Source organism: Passer domesticus, chromosome 7, assembly GCF_036417665.1.
Source record: "Passer domesticus isolate bPasDom1 chromosome 7, bPasDom1.hap1, whole genome shotgun sequence".
NCBI lineage: Eukaryota > Metazoa > Chordata > Aves > Passeriformes > Passeridae > Passer > Passer domesticus.
The window spans coordinates 58,351,365-58,373,589 of NC_087480.1; the positions used below are offsets into that span (position 1 = coordinate 58,351,365).

General features: G+C 47.8%; 1 protein-coding gene across 1 annotated transcript in view; it reads right to left on the reverse strand.

Moving 5' to 3' along the window:
• Positions 1-493: 493 nt before the first annotated feature.
• Positions 494-22,225, reverse strand: part of PLPP3 (phospholipid phosphatase 3) — a 44,102-nt gene continuing 22,370 nt past the window's right edge. Inside the window, exons 2-6 of the mRNA XM_064428968.1 lie at positions 20,082-20,239; positions 14,665-14,948; positions 13,622-13,679; positions 6,615-6,791; positions 494-2,336 (exon numbers count right to left, since the gene is read on the reverse strand). Of these exons, the coding sequence (XP_064285038.1) occupies positions 2,211-2,336; positions 6,615-6,791; positions 13,622-13,679; positions 14,665-14,948; positions 20,082-20,239 (803 nt within the window). The 3' untranslated portion in view covers positions 494-2,210. The remainder of the gene's footprint in view (positions 2,337-6,614; positions 6,792-13,621; positions 13,680-14,664; positions 14,949-20,081; positions 20,240-22,225) is intronic.

Consider the following 22,225-nt stretch of genomic DNA (forward strand, 5'->3'; position numbering starts at 1 on the left):
CTTCTTTCCCCTCCCACCTACATTTGCAACCCAGCAAGCTGCAAGATTTTGGTTCAGCTGCCAAGTGCCTGCTTTTCATGAGAAAGGTGTTTGTGCAGAGCATAGCTGGGAGCTCTCCTAGGCAGGAGTTGTCTAGGACAGCGGGGCTGTGGCTCTTCAGACTTTATTTTACTTCCATAATATTTCTTTAAAGCTCATAAGATTGCTAAAGTAAAGACAATGCCTTCAGTAAAACGGGATTTACTTTAAGATTGGACATAGAAAAGAGAAGATCAATGCAAACACACACGTGCCCCCATGCAGGAGGTGGTGGGACCTTCTCATCACTCTCATCAAAAATGGCACCTGGTCCTTTTTATCCAGCTGTCCTCCTGTACCATCACATCCCTAAATGCCATCCCACATCCACATCACACTTCCAACTGTCCAATGACCCTCTTTTTCTGGGAGGGAAAAGGCAACCCAAAGACAGAATGCAGCTTGCACCAGGATGTTTAGTTGTGTTATGAGCTTTTATTTAAAAAGCACATTTATACAGCAATAATTTCGCAGATACAAACTTCAATTTTGTATTCTACAAAAGTCTTTGAATATTCTTCTCTTTACAAAATGGAACATTACAAAAATACAGACAATTTAATATGTTTTTTTTTATACAAATGTCTCTAATTGTAGTTATTTTCATTAAAATATTACTACCACAGAACTACAATATTTTAGTCGACTATAAAAAAATTAATTCAATGCTTTTTTAAGCAGCAAAATGTAAATAACACAGGTCAGGACACAGTTTATAGTCATAGTGGATATATCTAAAATTGTTTCAGAAATAATATTTTACATAGTTAATTTTTAAGGTTTTATACATTATTTATATAATATTTATAATATAAAAAAAATCATAGCTTGCTATAAGTTGAAATGATAGGACGGATTCTGTGAGAAGGATGTGCAAATGGCCGTTCTGCGTGTTCTGCGGGATCCCTTTGCAAATGCGCTTCGTGGAAGGGCTGCAAACCAAGCACCTGTGGCTTCTGGGCAAAAAAAAAAGTCATCATCACACCCGAGAGAGGCACAGCTGATTTCCCACCGGAGTGACCCAGTGGAGCACAGGACCTGGTACTGCTGTGGCGCACCCCGGGGTGCCCCAGGGAGCAGCAGGAGGAGGAGGAGGAGGAGGAGGAGGAGAGGAGGGGATGCACAAACTGACTGACACCCAGGCCGGGACGTGCCGCCCAGCAGCCCGTCCCAAAACTGCAGAATAAAAGTTTCCCCGGGACTCAGCCCCGGGGTCGTAGTGCGAACGAGTCTTCGGCAGAGCCGCCGCTGCCCTGGCGCAAACCGCATGCTCCCACGGGCGGGCGCGCACGAAACCTGCTGGGGTTTTCCTTCGGGGGAAAGGGGATGGCTGGGAAGTGGAGGATGCTCTTTTCATCTAGAGGGGCTCGAGTGGGATGAGCCCTCGCCAGGGAGCGAGCGGGGAGGAAGAAGTGTGGCTTCTCTGTGCGGAGGAAGGAGCTCTCCGGCCTCGCTGCGCGCCTCGGGCCGCTCGTTAAAGGAGTGTAGTGTGAGCAGAGAGAACAGAGACCCTTCGGAGACCTTGGACTGGGCAAGCTTCTTCTAAATTAAGTCACAGTATGGAAGAGAGGAGGCAAAAATAAACTAGGATCAAGAAGAGAAAAATGCAACTCTTTACAAACCAATCCCAGATCTTGACTCAGTGCTGTTGCTCATACATAGTGCTATACAATTTAGTCGTGAGTTGTTTTTTTTTCTCGCAGGCATTGGAAATCTTCGTAGTCAGAAAAAAACCTAGGATGGCCAGCTTTCCAAAAATCCCTTAGTGTTCACTGGGCTGGGAACAATTTGGCGTTCACTACAACATGAACACTCAAACCAATTGCACATCCAGAACTCCGGCACCTCTCTTTGCTTGTTCAGCTTTTTGTGTAGTGTGGGTTGTTTTGTTTTTTCCTTTCTCATTGTCGCCTTTGCCTTAGTTGACCACCACCACCCCTTTCATCCAAATGTCGCAAGTTGAAAAGACCACAGAGTAAGACTTTACTGGTTGGGCAAGAAAGTCTCTCCCTACATTCTACTGTCTGATGAGATTTGAGAGCAGCAGGTAGTTGCTGTCAGCAGTCACTTTTTTTTTTGCAAAAAAAAAAAAAAAAGTTTAAAATGCAACACCCATCTGGTTCCTCGAAGTTCTACACCATGTTGTGATGATTATTCCTCTCAATGATGTCCACAGGTGAAAGGATCTCCTTCCGGATGGGAGGTGGAGGCAGGCAAGTCTTTGTCTTGGGCTTGAAGAGATCTGAGACATAAAACACCTGCAGGAATAAGCGGAAAAGGCAAACTTAGCCACAGTGGGTGATGGTTTGTTCAAAAAGTTGGTTTACAGAATATATACACATCTTTAAGATGCAAAAATAGCACTTTTTCAATTCCTGCCTGTAACAGCTGTGAAATCCCAAGCGCCTGCTACCACCTTTCTGTACAGCAGAGAAAAGGCTCAGACCTCACAGAACTGTAAAAACATGAGAGGACAACTTGATTTCTCACTGCGTCATCACCGAGTGCAACACCCAGACCTCTGCTGAACGGGTTGAAAAGCCAGGAAACAGATCCATGGCCTGCACTCCAATAAAATAACAAAGGTCTCCAAAGGGCCGGCCTGACTCATCCTGAGTGATTTCAGAGATGGAGTCAGTGAAATAATTCATTCACAGGGATATCAGGTAGGCAATGAAAAGCTTTCAAGTCAAAACTGTGTCAAACGCTATCGGCAGTGAGTCAATGGTGAGCCATGCTCCTCATGCCCCACCAAGCCACCAGTACAGAGCTGGGGTCTGGTGGAAGCCAAAGGCTAAGGAGAGGAGAATCTATTCCTGACTCCTTCTTCCTAAATATCCCGTGACGTAACCCCTCTCCCGGATGTGAAAAAGCCAGAGCCTGGCAATTTCGGAAGGTAGCAACACAATAAGAAACAAAGTGCTGGGAGGAAACTTCCACATCCTCCTTTGGCAGCAGCACGAAGCTTATCAGTCCTCCAGGACTGGGGCACTTTCACCCTTGCCAAACCTCAGCCCCGTGCCAGAAGGGAAAAGAGTCAGACAGCACAGATCCTCTGGATGGAGCAAGAAGTGGCAAGGATTCATTATTTTGTCACCTGGAGCCACAGCCCCAAACTTCCGTCCTGCCACTGACTGTCCCTGCCAGCCCAAATTTGACAGCTCATCTCAGAAAGCCTTAAACCCCAATAATCCCAACTGAAGCCATGGGTTTGCTGAGCTCAAATCCCAGGATGAGTAGCACACGGCTGTAGGAATCAGCATTACATTTGTTTTTCCCCTCACACTACTCAAATGCATTTAAGCACTCAGATAAATCAGGGGAAAAAATAATTCTAAGGTGTTTAAAGAAATAATATTAGATTATAACTTCCAGGCTGAGTAACACAGGGAGAAAGCAAAGGTTTGGCCTACCTGCATCTCCACATTTTCTAAAACCCAGAGCCTTGTGCAGCAGGTCAAGCTGTCCTTGCAAATAACTTTTGCAGGCCACTATCAGCACAGCAGATAAGGCTCAAGCTGGACAGACAGCAAAGCTGCTGTACCCAGCAATTTACTCCTACAACTGTAACCAGGGTGAAGGAAGCTGAGCTGGTGCTGCTTTGTGGAAAGGCAGAGAAGGAGATGTACAAAACAGCTCTTTTCTTCATGTATGTGCTGGTGTCTGTCTGTTTGGCTGTGTAACAGAGCTGATAAAGTTGTTTACAGGACATCCAAGTGGCAGCCTTTGTATGTTTGGGTAAATAAAGGATGCAGCTGATGCTCCAGAGGATCACAAGCTGAAGTCTGGCCCCTTGCTACAGCATCCCAGTGTAAAATTACATTGAACTGCTCTGGCACTGGTTTTCTTTTGGGCTGTTAATAACTGCAAATCCCCCATTTGTCTGGTTTGGTGCATTTTGGTGCCATCTCACTCATTCATCTACCTCTGAGAGCTGGATTCAATCAAAAAGGTGTTCAGCTTCTGCACCAAGATAGCCATGACAAATCAATTTATGGGAGGGGATTGCTGAGTGCCAGAAGCATCTGGGGATTGCTTTGAGTCTGGTCCTTATTTTTGACAGGAATAAGTTATGGTGGAGTGTCATCCTGGCTATTTTTGCTTTTACTGTGCTGCTTTTCAGGTTTCATTGAAAGACTGGTTAAGGGGTTTAATTTCTCTTTAAACTGTATTTCACTTTAACATGGCTGGAGGTTATATAAACATTTATAGGAATCATGAAATGTGATCTTTGGGGGTTAAAAGTGTGTTAAATCCTCCTAATGCTTGAACTGTTTAACACAAAAAAAGGACTAATAAACGTGCTAAGTTTTTCACTTGGATTAGCTCCATTTCCTGTAGAAGGTGCTCTCCACCCATAAAGAAAACTTGATGGGAGAAGACTGAGAGCATTTTAAGCCAATATCTCACATTCCCACTTAACAATTCCTATTACTTTTCATCCTACTGAAGCCATTTTTAATCATATACAGAGAAGTTAAAACAACTCCTCTGAGCTAACCAGAGCAACACTGGGAGCATGTCCTTCTGACATCTCCCCTTCTCCCTCTCCCTCAGATGAGACATAAACCACACAACACACAGCAAGCTGCCTGCAAGGCGCATAAAAACTATTTCTATTTGAGAAATCCTCATTGTATTTCACCCTGGCTCCAAGTCTGAATGTTTCATCAGCTGGAAGTGCTTGACATTAATGTCTTCTTCTTGTTATTTCAGGCACTGAAAGACAAACGTGTCTGCTGCAGCACGACCTGGGTTTAAGCTCGGGCAGCCTTCGGAGATGAAATCCACAATTGGTTTCTACTGAAAATTATGGCCTGATAACTGTGGTGTTTTTACAGCCCTTGGCTATCACCAGGGTGGACCCCAAAGGCTGTGCTAGGGGAAGGGGTGGCCAGGAGCACCCAGGGTGGGAGGTGATGAATCTCCAGGTCCTTCCCTCTGTTCCAGAGCAGCCTGTGCAGGAGAGCTGGGCAAGAACCCCCAGGACATACCAGGAATTTCAGCAAAAACCTCCTAAACTGCTCCTTCAGTGCAAACTCTAGGATGTTTTGGGATTACTCTTCCTCTTGTCCTTGCTGCCACCTCCCAAAATGAAGGAAAGTCTGCCAGGCCCTACTAGGCAAAGACTCCCACCAGCAAAGCCAGGTTCTGGAGAACAGCTGGTTCTCTGCAGGCTGATGGAATGGGACAAGGGCTGGGCTCAAACCCTGCCCTGAGTCCCAAGCTGAGGCCGGAGATGTTCCAGGTTACTGAGCCATTCCTGCAAAGCTCCTTCCACCAGCAGGCTGGGAGAGCAGCTCAGGCTGCCCCAAGCTTGCAGCAAACCCCAGCCTGCCTGGGAAACTCAAGGCAGCTGCTTCCTATGACACAGGAAAACTATCCCAGCCCTGCCACAGCCTCCCCTTCCCAGCACAGCTCCCAGCTGCCGGAGGGCTGGGAGGGGACAGCCAGGCCTGCAGCTCGTCCCAGCCAGGAAGCATCCGGACACCCATCCCAAGCATCCGGAGAGCTATTGTCCTTCTGCAGCCACTGCTGGGACCAGGGATGGACTGCCTGCTCCCCACTCCCCTTCCACACTCTGGCTGCTATCCCACTTCCCACCACAAAGACACACACTGCTCCCACCTCCCCCCCGGGAGCTGCCAGCCCTGCATGGGACACGGGCACCAGGCAAAGGCAAAACCCAACAGCTACTGCTCACAGAGTTAATAATACTCCATGAAAATGTCCCAACAATGCCATTTTTGTTTTGGCTTTGGAATATTATCAACCAGTGGGAAGTACATAAATAACCTATTTTCTCTCCCTGCAAAATATAATATTGGTGAACTTAACTCCTTGTTCCCAAGGCTGATTTACTTTTAGAGCAGTTAAAAAAAAAAACCAAACCAACAAAAAACCCACAAAAAGTGTGTGAGCTGTTAGAATCTTGCTTTTGGGGAGTTCACACAGACACAGAAACCACCACAGCCCCCAGCTCCTTTGTGTCTGTCTGAGGCAGCTGCCTGACCTGGTTCCCCCCCATCCTGCCAATTTAAAACATCTTCACATGTCACTTTGAGTTACAGGGCTGTGCAATCAGGTCACCCTTTGGAGAGCAAGTGGCATGAGAACCAGCCCAGCAGCTGAAGAGAAGTGGGCACAGCTTTTGCTGGCCTCTTTTTCACGAGCCTTTTTGCTCCCTGAAAATCCATCAGCCACCTCCCCTGGTCAGGCTGACACCAGTTTTTGGATGGACTGTGTGTGGAAGAGCCATAATGCCAAGCACCCCAGACACTCTGCTCAGCTCCTGGTGGAAAACCTTGCAAATGAGCCTAGCTGGAGAAGCCAAAGCTTCTGGAGGAGAGGGAAACACCCTCCCTTGACTGAACATCTTTCAGTGCCCCAAGCTGCCTGGATCAAGCCTTTGGAGCCTCCCACCACATCCCCAGCTGTAACAGGGAATCACCTGGGCTGAACTGGTGGGTTGCAAGGGCCCTGCTATTCCCACAGGACCTTCCCAGCACTGCTCCTGCCCAGCTTTCCCCACTCACCACGCAGTAAGCCACCAGGGCTCCCTGTGCAAAGCCTGCCAGCACGTCAGTGGGGTGGTGCTTGTGGTCGGAGACGCGGGACAGCCCGGTGTAAAACGCCATCATGATCAGGGTGAACTGGAGCAGGGGACGCAGCAGGCGGGCTCCCTTCCACGTGAATCTGGCCTGCAGATAGAACTGTGGCAAGAGAGGGAAACAAACAAACAAAAAATGTTGCGTTATTTACACAAATTTGCCCAAAATGCAGCAGTGACTGCTCTGTGGAGGAGGCTGTGGGGTAGCCAAGGCCCTGTGGATCAAGGAGGGGGAGTTGACAAAATGGAAGGATGCTCCTTGCACCTCTGTGGCCTCTGGAGGGATTTTTAATCCATGGAGGGGATGAGGACAGAGGTGGATGGGCACAGCCCTCCCTCAGTGAGCCACAAACAGGGGATTGGGGTCCCCTGCACCCCAGCTCTGCTGCAGCCTCCACACAGCACGGCATCCCAGTAAAGAAATTCCTCCTCAGCACTATTAAACATAACAAAACCAAGGTTCAAAACCTGGGGTATTTAGGACTTATACCATCTTTCAGAGAGAAAACAAGAGACAATGCAGCATGCTAAACCTTCAGAGCCATCCCAACAACTGCCAGACATGGCCACAACCACCAACAAAGTGCACAATGCCACCCTCCAACACTCCCATCTTGTTCCCCGGCCCGAGCCGCGGGGTTTGAGGGAAACAGGGAGCAGCTGCCCCAGTGCATGGCCTGGGAATTCCCTCCCTGGGTGGGAATGACAAGCAGAGCCCCGGAGGAGGACGCTGGGGTGATGTCAGGCAGACATTGTGGCCCTGCCGTGACTATCTCGGGCCCATTTCCGCTCCGGCTGCCGGGCACGGCCGGTTCCTGTGGGAACGGGGAAGCTGGGCGGGAAGAGAGGGCAGGAAAACAGCAACTCCTGCCGTGGATGAGCGCAGGGAGGAAGGCTGTGGGAAGGGAGGGACGCCGCAGCAGCCTCCAGGCCTGGGGAGCAGCGAGGCTCAAAGGGTGTGAAAGTGCCTGGCAAACGCTGCCCGGCTCCTGCAGCCCTGCAGCTCTGCTCTGCCTGCCTCTAAATGCAGCACTGGAGTCAGCCCCACTGTCCTTCAAGGGGTCTGCTACATCAGAGGGCTGCAAAGGGGTTTACTCCCCATTTATGATCCCTTTTACACACCCAGAGCAGTTTGCATCACCTTGATATGAAAGGGGATGAAGCTCTCACTGGGTTCCCTGAAACCACAAATAACTAACTTAATGACAACATAAAAGCATAAAATGACCTATAAAAGCAGAACTAACTGGGAAGCTGATAAGGGGGAAGCATAATTCTGGCTAATTCAGTATGTTTGGCTGTTGCATAAACACTGTATCTACCCCTTTCTGGAAAGAACACACACTGGGCTCTTCAGAAGAAATGAAACATCACATTGTTTGAATGGACCAGATGCTCCAAATTATCCAGATTGTTAGCCAATTAACATGGAAGGGAGCAGCACCAGAACAGCTCAGTGCTGGCTAATGCACATGGTGATTCTGGGGAATATATTTGCAAACCAGCCCGAGGATGGGAATGGAGCCATGGCCCCATGGAGCACATCCCACACCCCATGGCACAGTCCCTTCCATCCCAAACCATTCCATGATTCTGTTTTCATGTTCAAGAGCCTCAACTCAGCCCAGGTGACAGTGTAAAAATAGCTCCAAGTATTATATATTATAAACCATCACTCTCAGCTCTAGCAGGAAGATTTGAGACCTGATGACTTATTTTAATCTTCTGTCTTTGTCCCATCAAATCACTTAAGAAGGAAATTTGCTGCTGTATAATCTGACAGTTGCCACTTTTGCACAGTCTGGACATCTTCTCAAATCTTTCCACCCCACAAGCCTGGACTAAAAAAGTCATATAGAGGTGAGGGTGCAAAGTATCAGTTAAAAATTAGCAATAAAAAGCAAACAGCAAGTTTGAAGACACAATAAAGTAGGCACTTTTGGGGCTGAACTGTGTCCCTCATGTGCAATCCTCAGCCCTGGAAAAGGAGCAAAAAGCAGTGTGGCACCAGAGGGGGTGTGCTGGGTGTCTCCCAAGTCCCCAGCATCCAAGTCGCACCCACACCTGCCTATCTTGGAGAACTAAAACCCACAGGTTTAGTCCTGTGCCCCTCAGACATTGCAACAGCAATGTGAGGAGCTCAGATGAGTTCCTTTTGTTGCCACAATAAAGGCCATGGAAAAATTGCTCTTTATTCCCCATTCATAAGGACAACAAAAGAGCTTAACAGCACTCCTCATATTCCACAGGCATTTTATGAACATGCAGTGTTACAAAAGCTGCTCTCAAGCACTAGGATCCCCTAAATACTTTCAAGGTAAGACTTGGGGTGCTCCAAACTTTGCCTCTGCCCTCAGTATGAAAGAAAAACCCAGTTAATATGACAAGGTCAAAAAGTGAAAGTAGAATTCAGGGGCTGAAAGGATCAGAATTTCCCTAATGCAGGAATTAGTGCTATTACCAAGAAATGGGAAGTTCCTGGAAATTTATCTGAAAATCTGCTTATGAAGGTGTTTTTGGTGGGTTTTTTTCGTTTGGTTGGTTTGTTATTTTTTTTTCCTGGGAGCAAATCTGAAGTGCTGCCTGCTACAGACTGACAAATTTGGATGGGAATGTGGAGCTGGAATGGAGCCCTTCCCAGGAGGGGGTGGAAGACCAAGACCACAACCAGGGTTATTTCCACCACAGATCATCACAGGGCAGTGAAAACCAGGAGCACCAACAGGAGCAAGGGTGGGAGAAATGGGATCACACAAGAGTGGGAGTTATTTGGAGTTCCCATCCGCTGTCTCCTGGCAGAGGCTGAGTTACCACAAAGCAGATGGTTTGGGGCACGTCACATCACTCTTCCTGTGCCAGGGGACTTCCACAGTGCTGCTGGGGAGTGCCCACAGCCACACACAGCCTCTGAGCAAGCCCAGGAGGAGCTGGCAGGGGACACAGGCTCGGAGCATCACCTCCAGCCTCCCAGGGCTTTCTGCTCTCCAGAAATCCCTTCACGCCCTCCCTGCCGCAAGGCTGCACTCCATCAACCCCTTAGTTGCACCTGAAGTTTCCTTCTGGGAAACAGCTGGGCTTGCTGCTGGCTGTCTGACCCCAAATGACCTCCTTCTCCATTCCTTCACCATTCCTTCTCCAGTCCCATCTGCAAAGCAGAGTGGTACCCAAAGTGCTGCAGGGCTGAAACCTCTCCAGCCCAAACTCATCCCAGTGTAAAGCACTGCCCTGGCTGGACAAAGCCAGCTGGAAGTTGGGGAGTGCACAATTTGGCTTTTAGCACCAAGCTGGCCAGAAGGGAAGGACAGGAGATGGGCAAAGACCTCTCAGCATGTGCTGTCTGCCTCTTCCCTGCCTTTGCTGAGTGCACAGCAGCCTCTCACCCCACCAGAAATATCCCCAGCAGCTCAGTCTTGGCCTCTGATGTAATTCCATTTTATTCTCTTCCTTAGGTCGCCACTAAACTCAACTCCAAGTTCTCAACCACCACAGAGGTTCCTTCACAAGGGCACATCACTGCTCAGCTGAACCAGGGCACTTTCTCTTTCCTTCAGCAAGGAGCTCCAGGGAGAAGCCTCACACTCCCCTGATGCATAAACCCAGCACCATCTCTCATTTTCCATTTACACCAGTAGAACTCACCACAACCCATTCTGAAGTCTTCTGCCTCGCCCACTGACACATAATAAATACACAAAATTGGCTTGCATTTTATCCAGAATCAGCCAATATTGCTGAGGGATATTCAACTTTACTGATATTTAAATTTAGCTTTTCTGCACCAACCCTTCGTGTGATTTCAGGCAACTTCATGCTGCAAATAAATTACAGTCTCACATGCTCCAGGGGAGTGGAAAGCATCCATTGCTCCCTGCAAAGACTCCCCCACATCCACAGAAACAAGACAAAGAGGTGTGGGTCAGCTACAGAGGGCTGCATGGAATAAGCTGTTCCATACCTCCTCTTTCCCCAGCCTGCTATAAATACATATTACAGCTCGCTCAGCCAAGGAGTAACAAAGCAAGGAAAATTAGGACAAAGAGGATTACCCAAGAGTTATTTCCCCTTTTAAATTTTTTATACAAAGGCTTGATGTTAATTGAGTATTCCTGGTGACAAGAAGGCTGCGAGAAACTTAGCCCTGAAGTGTCAGCATTCAGAACTAAATCCCAGGGGATCTCACTGTGTTGCAAGTGCTTTTCCCTGGGACTTTTCCCTCAAAGCCCTCCAGGGCTTGGCATCTACCAGTGTTTTCCTGCTAGGAGCCCATGGATAGCACAGGGCTCTGCTGCTGTGCCAGGAAATGGGGAAGCTGTGGTCACTCAGCCACTGCTCACCAAATATCTGGACAAATCCAGCCCCACGCTGCAGGCAAAGCCCTGCGGGATGCGTGGGAATCCATGGATCTTTTCATAGACTGACTGGAACTTTCTGGCACCCGTCTCCACCAGGTGAAGCAAACTTGAAAACATCTGAATTCAGAATGGGCTCCGAGAGTGAAGCCAGGGAACGCCAGGAAAGACGGGAAGTGACTTATCCTTGAAATATGAAGTATTGTTCAATCGGGAACACGCTCGGGACACGGCTGATCTGCCAGGCCTCTGCAGGACACGCTCAGCCCCACAGACACCCCAGCTCTGCAGAAGCTCCTGGCTTGCTCCTGGTATCCAAAGTGTAGGCAGCAGCCTCCTGCAGCACAGCCCTCACTTCCCAGGAACAGGGGAGCACCCGTTTTGTCTTGATTGAGATGGTTCCCTGATTAAACCCACCAAACACACCTCCTGCAGGCACTGGCGTGGTGGATGCCACATTTCTAAGCAGGCTTTCAAAACCCCAACTCATTCATTGAGGTGGGCAAGACGGCGGGGTTTATCTTGCATCAAATAAAATCCCTCTGGCTTACTATAATCTCTTTTTTCTTGTAATTATTTTTTTGATATTATCAGCCTCTCCAATGTGTCTGATTTTCTGCCTCCCTTTTTCTGTGAGATTTCTCTGTCAGGCTCTGGCAGTGAACAGGGAGCTGGAGTGATGGGAGAGCAGGGTGCTGCTAGACAAGCTGGAATCACTGAATAATTTAGGTGGAAGAGAGCCTTAAGATTGTTGCCTTACCTGTCTTGTCTCAAGTTGCCTTTTTTTTCCCTTCAATTTATCACGAAATACTTGATGTAATTTTTCCTGACTTTTTAAGGCACACGGCAACTGGACAGCTGGTCAAGCAGAGTCTGCTGCCAGCCATATTTTTAATTTTCACCTTGGGACAAGGTGAAAATTAAAAATAAAATATTTTAAAAGGGATTGCCCCCTGCATAGAGAGGGGTAAGTGGAGCAGCCTGTTGTCCTGGGGGGTGTGGGGCAAAGTCTGGTGAGTGCTGACAGCTCAAGTGCTCCCATATGGGGACAGGGAAGGGCAGCAAAGAGAGACCAGAGGCATCTCCGTGCTCTGAAGCATCACACTGGAACTGAACACCACTTCTAAAGCTTGTTGCAAAGTTAAAAAGAACATCAGGCAGCAGGCATTGGTGCAAAGCAGCAATGTAAAATGAGCCATGCAGGTTTCCTGTGCATCCTGTGGGAACTTGGAAGGCATTCTGCAGTTTTGGGGTCTCTGCCCCACCAAGCTCTGTATTCCCATTTGTTTCTCATCTGCTCCAAAAGTGCTGGAATTTCAGAAAACACATGAAAAAAAGAAAGTTTGTCCTGCAACCTGCAGCAAATGGGTCAAGCCCTGGTAGAGAAGCCATCACCATCTTAATAGGGACTGGCAGTCCTTGCTGTTCCCAGATTCTGGGCTTGAAAATATCTCAGGGCTGACTTATCTGACTGGCCAGAGACCTCCCCAGAAATAAATGACTGCCTGTGTGAGTGATGGCCTCCAAACTCAGCTCAGAAAGCTTTACGATGGGCTGAGCCTCCTGTGAAGCATCACCAAAGCAGCTCTTCATTGTAATAGCTGGGAGGAAACGGCCAAAACGTTTGCTGGAGAAATTCAGAAGTTTTCCAAGAACAAAATAAGAGGGAAAACAAAGAAAGAATTTAATACGCCGCCCACAACAGCCTGGAAAGCTCAGTGATTCAGCTACAGGAGTTGCTCACAGGGAAGGGGATCTAAGGCTGAAAAGGCTGGAGGGAGCAGTGGTCACTTATCTTTCCAGAGGGTAAGGGATGGGGGGAGCACTGCTGATAGATAAAAGCTCATGTTTCATGTTTTTATCAGCACAGTGCTGTTCCTCTGCTTGCAAATCCGAGATTACCAGGAATGGAGGAGGAGCACAAATCTTAAAAGCAACACAAAACTTGATTTTTTATGAAATAAATAACTTAGGAAAAAGGAAAACCAGGCACAAATCCCTCTGAGCCCCCCAGAAGGGGGTGTGTGTGTGTGTCCAGCCCGTGTGGGCAGCGCTGCCTCCTGCAGTCCCGGCAGGAAGCACCTTGGCAGCCACCCCGGCCCCAGCCCAGGAGCAGGAAGGGCAGAGCCATTTCTCACTGACAAAGGAAAACAAGTCCCAGCCCTCCCCTCCGGAACCAGGCGGGCAGAGGCTGCTCCACCTGCTCTGCTGGCACATTTCAGAACCAGGCATCACCTCCTGACATGGCCACGCAGCACATCCTGCCCCTCCATCCATGAAACATTCTGGCTCACCCCAAACTCTCCCCAGTGTGCAAACAAAACTGCACAGGCTGTCCACAAATTTAGTAGGATTTGGATTTAAGAGCCACCTTGGCCACATCCCAAAGCTGCACACACAGCTCAGCTATCATCCCAGGAGTCTCTATCCTAAAAAACACCACAGCAGCTGAGGGTGGATCCTCCCACCAACAGCTCACTTTTCTTTTCCAACCAACTTTCCATGTGCAGGCTCATCCTGCCATGACTGGTATGGGATGTGGGATGGGGGACAGGGGATCAATCAGCTCAGTGAGGTCACTTACCACCAAGTACAGCATGGTGTACAGGGAGAAGGACGCGTGCCCAGAGAAGAAGGATTTCCTGCAAAACAAAGCAGGTGCTCAGAACCAGCCAGCATAATCCTCAAAATTTTCCCTATAATACTGTGACTTGCCTGTGGCATCTGAGGGTGCCACACCAGAGGGACTCACAACCCCCAGTTCTTTGGTTATAAAAGCCCTGTTATCCGCCCTGCTTGCTGGTGAGGCAGAAAGCAAACGGATGGACAGGATGCTTGCATTGTTTGTCCCTTCCTGGCCTACCCATGGGACAGCAGTTATTTCCAGGATAACCCAATAACTCATCATCTCGCCTCAAATAACCGGGAAACCCGAAAGAAATGAGAAGAGAGCAACTTCTCCAGAAGCCTGATTGCAGCACGAGGAATGTGCCCCTGGCAAAGTCAAAATTGGGCATCTGATGGATGTGATAGAGCTCCAAGGGGAGGCACTGGCAGCCCTGCCTGTGTGGTGGAGCCTTTCCTGAGGAGAAGCTCTGCTGTGACACACGGGACAGCTCGGGCTGCTCACCATGAGCTCAGCTCTGGGGGTGAATTCCCACAGAGAGCAGCAGCTCAGGGAAACAATAGTGTAGGAGTAAAGAGAAAGGAAAAGAAATACTATTCAGCTGAGTGCCACACTTCCCAAGGGAAACCGCTGCCCACTGGAAAATGGATTTATGGCTTTCACAGAAAAAGCAGCACTTCATAGAATCCTAGACTGGTTTGTGCTGCGAGGGGCATCAAAGACCAGTTCATTCCACCCCCCTGCTATAGGTAGGGACAGCTTCCACTAGACCAGGTTGTTTAGATCCCCATCTAAGATGGCCTTCTAGGAATGGGGCATCCATCCACAGCTTCTCTGGGCAATCCATCCAGTGCCTCACCACCCTCACAGGGAAGAATTTCATCCTAACATCCAAACTAACCCCACTCTCAGTTTCAGATTCGAATCCTCTATTGCAGACAGAGAAACCTGAGCCACATTTAGTGTCAGCAACCCTTGGCCCTGGTGCCAGGGGCTCTCACCTGGCTTCCTGCACCCTGCTGTCGCTTCCCCTGCAGGTGTAGTTCTGGATGTAAACTCCCTTGGCGCAGTTGATGGTGGAGAAATCCAAGTCACAAACCGCCAGGAAATGCGGCCGCAAGCGCCCGACGGACACTTTGGCAATGTCTGTGAAGGACTGGCTGATGGCACAGCCAAAAACAAAGCAGCCCACTTGCTTGTAGAGAGCTGCCACGTAGGGGTTCTGGATGAAGGAGCGGGATTTCTCCTTCAGGTAGTGGATGCGGTAAAGCTCTCCCGTTATAATCTGTGAGGGAAGAACAACAGAGAGGTCAGAGAGCAGGAAAAACGCTGGGCAAATGTCAATTCTTTAACTTCTTTTCTGCCTCTGACAAGGCTGGGATTGAAGCTCTGGAGATGGTATTTCATATTCAGGCTCAAATGTGTATTATTTCTTATCTGTATTAGTCTTACAAGTCGTGAGTTCTGCAGCACTCTACTAACAAGCTACAAAATGCCTAACTATCTTTGTCTACAAGGTCTTTTAGGGCTAAACCATCCAATTAAGAAATGACACCTAGATTATTTTCACTTTTAACCCAATAACCAATCCCTCATGTGGGATTGGTTATTGGGTTATGAGGACTTTTCTGTCCAATTACAAACCCTTGAAGAAGAAGGTGAAGAAGAAGGACCAGCCACCTCCCTAAAACCTCCATCTTGCCCCATATATATTGCTATATTCTAAAACCTTAAACTCTGAGTTTTTCACCCTGTGATATTACACACTCCTATTCAAACACACACCCGTAATCATAGTTTTATCATTCAATTTTGGAAGCCTTCTCCATGGCCTCAGTTCAAATACAGTATCCTCTTGTGGGTCTGTGCCTTTCAGCACAGAAAGTTTAAAATTCTCAGCATCCAGGGGTCCAACAGGCAAAAGCAGGGCTGGGTGTGAATGCAGGGCTGAGACAGCTCTGGGATCTCAAACCAGGAATCTGCTTCTGGAGTGAGGAAGGAGAAGCCATGGCCCAGTGTCTCTCTATCCTCCCCCTCGTCCCTCCCAGTGCTTGGCATGTTGTTTATGGAAAAATCCAATAAACGAAACAAAAGAGTAAATTTTGGGTTAGCACATTGGCATATCTTTACAGAAGTGAAGTAACACCCCAGCATAGTGGGAGAAGAAAATTGACATAAACCAGATAAAGAATTAGTGTGTGTTGGGAAGGAGAGGCCAGACCCACTACCCTCTTATCAAACTGATTTTGGAGGAAAATAAACCCACATCCTGCTTATCTTCCTCTCTTAAAATCATTAACACAACAAGAGAAGAAACAGAAAGCCCTAAATTTTTCAGATTCTGGCCCAAAACTTACTGCCAGCAGACCTAATTCAGACCTCTCAAGGCCTCCAAAAAGTCCAGCTATTTTGGGGCATTTCAAGGTGTCTTGCCATTACATAGCAGCAGATTATGTTTTTCTTGTGTCAGGGGTGCCGAGGTTTGACAGTATTGCCATAAATCACTGTCAGGGAGCAGAGGATCCAACTTCTCACACTCATGCCTCTTAAGAGGCAGGTTAATGAAAATCAGGCTGTGAAATGAAGTCCAAATGTCTCACCTCTCCCAAAGAGCCAAAGATTTAAATTGTTCTCCGTCACGCTACACACCTAAATTTTAAGCTTCAGATTTACAGCTTTAGGATTTCATTCATTACTCTAAATGTTTTTATACCTGAGTTATAAATAGAGGCAGAGGTTTTGTGGGGTTGTTTTTTTTTTTTTGGATGCCCCCTTGTCCCTGCCTCTCTGTAGTCACAGGGACTGTGATATGTAAAATTAACTGTCAAGAAAAATGCCTTCATGTTAATCCCCTTCTGGAGCAGCCAGCAATATTCCTCCCAGCATGGCAGCCTGCCAGCCATAAGCAGGAGACAAGGCTCCCCTGCCTACCTTTTTTAAAAGCTTGGCACAACCTTTGGAAACTAATAAACTGGAAAAGTATGGCAATTAGACTAAGAAGAGGTGAAGCTGTATCATTGTTTGAACTCACTCGTACCCGGGCTTGCAAAAACAAAGGTTGACCTAAGGCAGCTGAAATTGCAGCTAAGCAGGCTTTATCAAAGACAGATACAACTGTAATAACAGAAAATAAATGCCAAGCTAGAGCAGGCTCTGCTGCCATGCACAGAAATTCTTTGAGTGGCTGCACCACCATTTGGGGTTTACACGTCACAGCTGAGATTTCCTCTTGGAAATCTGGTGGTGACCAAGGCTTGTTTAGGGAGCTGCATCATTTTAATCCTCACACAGTCTCCAAAGACCATGGTTTATCTCCATTTTGAACCACTTTCCAGCACAGGAAATCTACTGGCATGAGGCCTGCAGAGGGAGGTTGTCCTGGATGGACACATAGGCTCCTGCACTCCCAAAAGCCTAAATTCACAAGAAGGGGAGCTCTGAGGCTCAAAACTCGTGGCTTTCACAGAGGGAAGGCCAGACAAATTAAGGATGATATCTGACACTGGGAGATGTGCCATTACTGCAAAGTCACAAACAGATCCACTCAAACCTGAGGCTCTTGGCCTGGGGAAAGGCATGTGACCATTTTAAACAGGGACCAACAAAAGTCTGGGGATTAATATTTTTCTCTCACTGTTGGTGGTCTGGGTAATTGCACACATGTAGCAGATTGTAAATTGGAGCCTTCACTCCCTCACTAAAATGCTGCTGGGTACCCAGGAACCCTCCCCAGTTAGTGAAAGCCATGGATCAACTTAATGAGAAGCTAAAAATTGGGTAAACTTGTTTTTTTGGCAGTGCTGTCCCAGATAAAGCAGGACGGTGAAAAACTAATGCAGCACAGATGTGCACAGACTGGAAGGAACATCCTGAAAAGAAAACAAGTTTTAAAGAGATCAAGCTCTTCTCATGCCTTGCACTCCTGGCGAGCCATTCACATGGGACTTGTGCCATTCCCAGGTGATGGGCAAAATTCCCTGGCACAGGTATTTAAAAAAAGTTTTTCTCTTACTAGAGAGAAATTCAAACATCAAACTCTTCTGTCTGTGAATGCTTTTTGCAGACTTTCAGTTGTCAAGTCCATTTTATTGCTATTATAAGATCTTACCAGCAATTCAATTAGCCTGTAATTACTTTTAGAGCTTTTCTAGCCACTTGCTTTTGGTGTAACATTCTCTGTGCTAATCACATTGCAGCATATCACCTTCAACTGTAAAACAGCCAGCTAATCCAGGTGTGTAACTTAAATCACCTAGCAAATTAATTTAATTAGGAATTTTTCATAGCCCTTCAGGACCTATCAGGTGTGGGGATGTGGTACCACAGCAGTGGTACTCCTACAAAGCTCAGGAGTGTCACCTTCCCCTTCCCACCATCCAAGAGACCACCAACATCACATCTACCACCTTCTAGCACGAAGAGCAGTCAGGAGAGAGGTGAGAGTGCACAGCCCAGGGGCACGAGCCTCTCCAGTGTCATCTGCATGGAAATTTGCCTGAAGTAAATACACTGATATTAAAACCAAATGCATATCCTCTCCCATCCTGAAGGAAGCAAAGGTCTCGCCTCTGCCGTTTACTTAACAAACTCTCTGGGTGTCCTCAAGCCACTTAAAACATGACCTGGACCTTTTTACCCCAGGCTAGACTGCCTGTGACGCCACGTGAAGCGAGGGTGTGAAATTTTGGCTGCTCCATCCCAAAAGCCAGCTCCCTGGAAGTGCTCATAACCACTGCCCTGCCTTCCAAAGCAGCGAAAGGAGCGCGCTCAGTGCCCTGTGGATTTGGAAGGAATTCCTATTATGCTACAGTAATTCTGGTATCTGGGTTACATCTGAAAAAGGAGGTCAGGCTGACTTGAATTTTCCATGCAGGCTGCCATAGCAAAGAAAACTGTTGCTTCAGTTCCTCGTTAGCCATTTGTGTCACTCAACAGCAAATAACTGAGCTTTTGAATTTACCTTATTAAGTTACATTTGTTGTGGGCACAGTGAAACCAGGGCAGAAACATCCAATTCTTTGGGGATTTTCATTCTCTTTTAATTGACCTGCTATTTCGTGGTAGAGAGTTGATGGATCACACAGGCAGCTGATTATGTTTCCAGTTTCTGTTCCAACTCCTGTATTTGCCACTGCCTCATTAGGGATCAGAAGCACACTCTGCATGGAGCTGGCGTGCCGATAGCTCCGGCAGTAATGCGAAAATGAGAGGCTTTTTCATTTCATTTTTATGGCTTTTCCACACTCAGGGGTCATTCACCTGCAGGGTGAAATTCTGCTGTTTATAGAATTGGGGGCATGGCACCTATGGGCTTGTTTTGGAGAAGGAGGGGGCAGAGGGACAGGGAAATTTTGGGGACTTGCTTTGCTGAGTGTGTGTATGTGGTCAGGGAATGATGGAGGGATGAGGAAATGAAGGAGAGATGAGGAAATGATGGAGTTATTCACATCACACAAGGCTGAGGATGGTGTACTACCAAAGCAGGCACTGTGCCATCCTAAAATATCTACTGCCCATGACATTCCATGAAAGGAAAGGTGAAAGGAGAACAAGTGCTTCTGACCTCTCCATCTCCATCCCTCCCAGCTGAAGGAGCAAGAGGAAGGTGGCACTTCTGGGAAAGCACCTGAGCTGTTCTGGCAGCAGGTGAGTCGGAAAAATATGTAGGTACTTTTCATAGGGGAATTTCATCTTAGCTGGAAGTGTTTAAGCAACAACCTGGAGACAGCTCTTGTCTTCTGATCCAGACCAGATACACATGGGCATCAGGAGGCTCAACCAAAGGGCTGAATTCAGCTTTCTGGCTGACAAATAAAGCTCTTGCCATGCAATCATTTCCTATCACAGCTCTAGAAAAACTGGCATAAGGAAAAAGAAGAGGCATTGGGAAGGTGGGACATTTTACAGCGAGGACCCTGGGAATATGCTCCCCATGGAAGGTTTTAATTGTCTTTTAAAAATGGCTGTAATATGCAATCTCTTAAAAACCTGATACTAACCTGTTAAATTTTCCAGGCACTGGTTAGCTGAAAAGATGTATCCTTTCTTTGTTTTTTAAACCTTATAAAATAGGCAAATACCACGAGTTATTTGAATAGCAACAAACCATGCCAAGTCCTTACTGACACTCAAGTGTTTTTGCCTCTACTCTGAACTCCTACTGGAGGGTGAAAAAGTTCTTGTGAAGCTCGCAGACTTGCCCAAACAGCTTTGGGCCTGTTTACAGGCTTCAAGAGTAATCTCATTCCTCTCATTACAAGCCTTCATTTGTAAATGTCTGCAACTCCACGCTTACAAAAGTCAAACAATCACAGAAGAGATGTGCACCGGGTAGACACCGTAGCAGCATTAGCAGGACAAAGAGGTGCCAAAAAACCCCTCCTGGGATAGAGGAGGAGGTTTTGGAGGTGGGACTTACCGCGAGGATGGCGATGAGGATGCCTGCAGCACACAGCACTGCGTCGTTGATGGTTTCCACGTTCTTCTGCGGGTACCTGATGCTGTCGTCGTCGCAGTAGAAGCCCCTCTGGTAGGGCTGGATTGTGCTTGTCTCGATGATGAGGAAGGGCAAGCCGGCTACAAAGAAGGGGAGACAACCAAACCCATCAGCAATACAGGCAAAAACAAGCAGTTCACAAAAAAAACCCCAAGATTCAACTAGAAAACCCCTTGCAAACCAAGCATCACCATTCCTGGTGCTTTTCTTTCCATATCGCTATCTTTCCAAAGGGAATAGCATTGGGATTTGTTTTTCCAAGCTGGTCTTGCAGGGGAAAAGCATCTCCTCTGTTATGGTTATCAGATGTCTGCGCAGCCTGGTTCCAGTTAAGCCCTGTGCGCTGCAAATATTAACTTACAGGAACAGACCCCTGGAGCAATCCCTCTGCAAAAGGCCATGAAAACCAATCTGGCACTTTTCTCTGGGGAGGGCCCGGTGCTCCTCCGAGTGCGCCGGGCAGAGCAGCCCAGAGCTGTGCAAACAAACACGGCAGGATCGAGTATCCGCAGGGCTTCTCTCCCACCTGGCCAGCTACCCTCCATCCCCATCACTTCCCTGCCTTTGAAGCCTTCCTTGGCTCCCTCCTCTTTGTACTGACAGCTTCCTGTTTGTACCTACTAATGCACCAACCATGTGCTTAGGGCAGCTGTGGGACACCCAGCCATGCAAGGATTGGAGCATCCACAAAAGCTGATGAACTCCCATCCGAGCCTGTTCACCTTCAGTCACAATAAAGCCACGTGAAATCTGGGTTTTAAATACTATCTGGGAACCCTCTGTGCAGGATTCCAGTGTCTGTACAGCTTGGCTGGATCTTTGCACCAGGCAGGGTGCAGATCTGCTCAAGACCATGGGTCAGGACACACAGTATGGGGGGCACACTTGGAAATTGTGGCACATCCATATTTTTTAAAGTTTTTCAGACAAATACAGCCCTGCCTCAAACGTGGAAGGGTGTTTCACAGCCACAGTGTCACCTTGGGCAGGGCACCCTCCTTCCCTTTGCCTCAGTTTCCTCATTCATCTTTGCTGTTAAGCCCATCATCGAGAGGAGCACTACATCCCCACAAAACCAAGCCCCAAATTCCCTGAAACCCATGTTCAGAGTAAATCACAAGCCACAAGGTACAGGAAACCCTCCTCCCACTTGCAGAGCGAAACCCAGGTAAGGGGAAAAACAAATGCACAGTGGTTCCAGCTGTCCTTGGGCCAAGACAACAGGTCTCACACCCAGATCCTACCGAAGGCATTAGGGAATACTTGTCGACCACTAACTTGCTTAAGTATCTGTGGGTTTGTTTACACAGCTAGCAGTCAAAGACATCACAGGGATTTTCCTTCTAAAATGAATAAAAATAATAAATAAAAAATGAAGCGCTGTTGGACCTGACCCAAAGTTGTCCACAGCACATTTGTAGTGAACACCACCTGCTAGATGTGATTAGCAAGGGAACCATGCATGTTGCTCAGAAGTGTCACCAAAATAATGTTCCCCATGTTCTCCACATGAACCACTCTCTGGATTTCACTTTGCGCAATCCCCTTTGGCTGCTTTTCCTATATGTTAATGCGTTTGCCTAAGCCAGGATTACTACAGGGTTTTGTTAGTCTTAAGAAAAAACTCCATCGCCAGTGAGCAGGGACAACACACACTGAAGTAAAATTTTCAGGTACTCAGTAGTGGTCTAGGCCACTGCTCAGGGCCCCTTTGAGATCCTCTCAAAAACCCTGGAAATGGGTTAATTGCAAGTTCTGGGCCCTGAGCTGCTTGGCAAGGCAGGACAGTTTCCACCACATGTGTGAACCAGCGAGGAAGAGTTCCAGAACCGCCCGCCCAGCTCAGATTTGGTAAATAAAACCGGACATCTCGTGTGAATCCAGCTGATCTTCATTCCGCGATTTCACCGTTTTGATGCCCAGCCAGCTTGGCCCCAGAAGCCTGCCTGTGATGCCAGCAATCCCATTTTAATGGGCCACTTAAAAAATCCTTAGGTTTCCCGAGGAGGAATGGCAGGGGAGAAGCGCTAACGCCGCCGGGCGCGATCCGGTTTCGCGCGCGCACG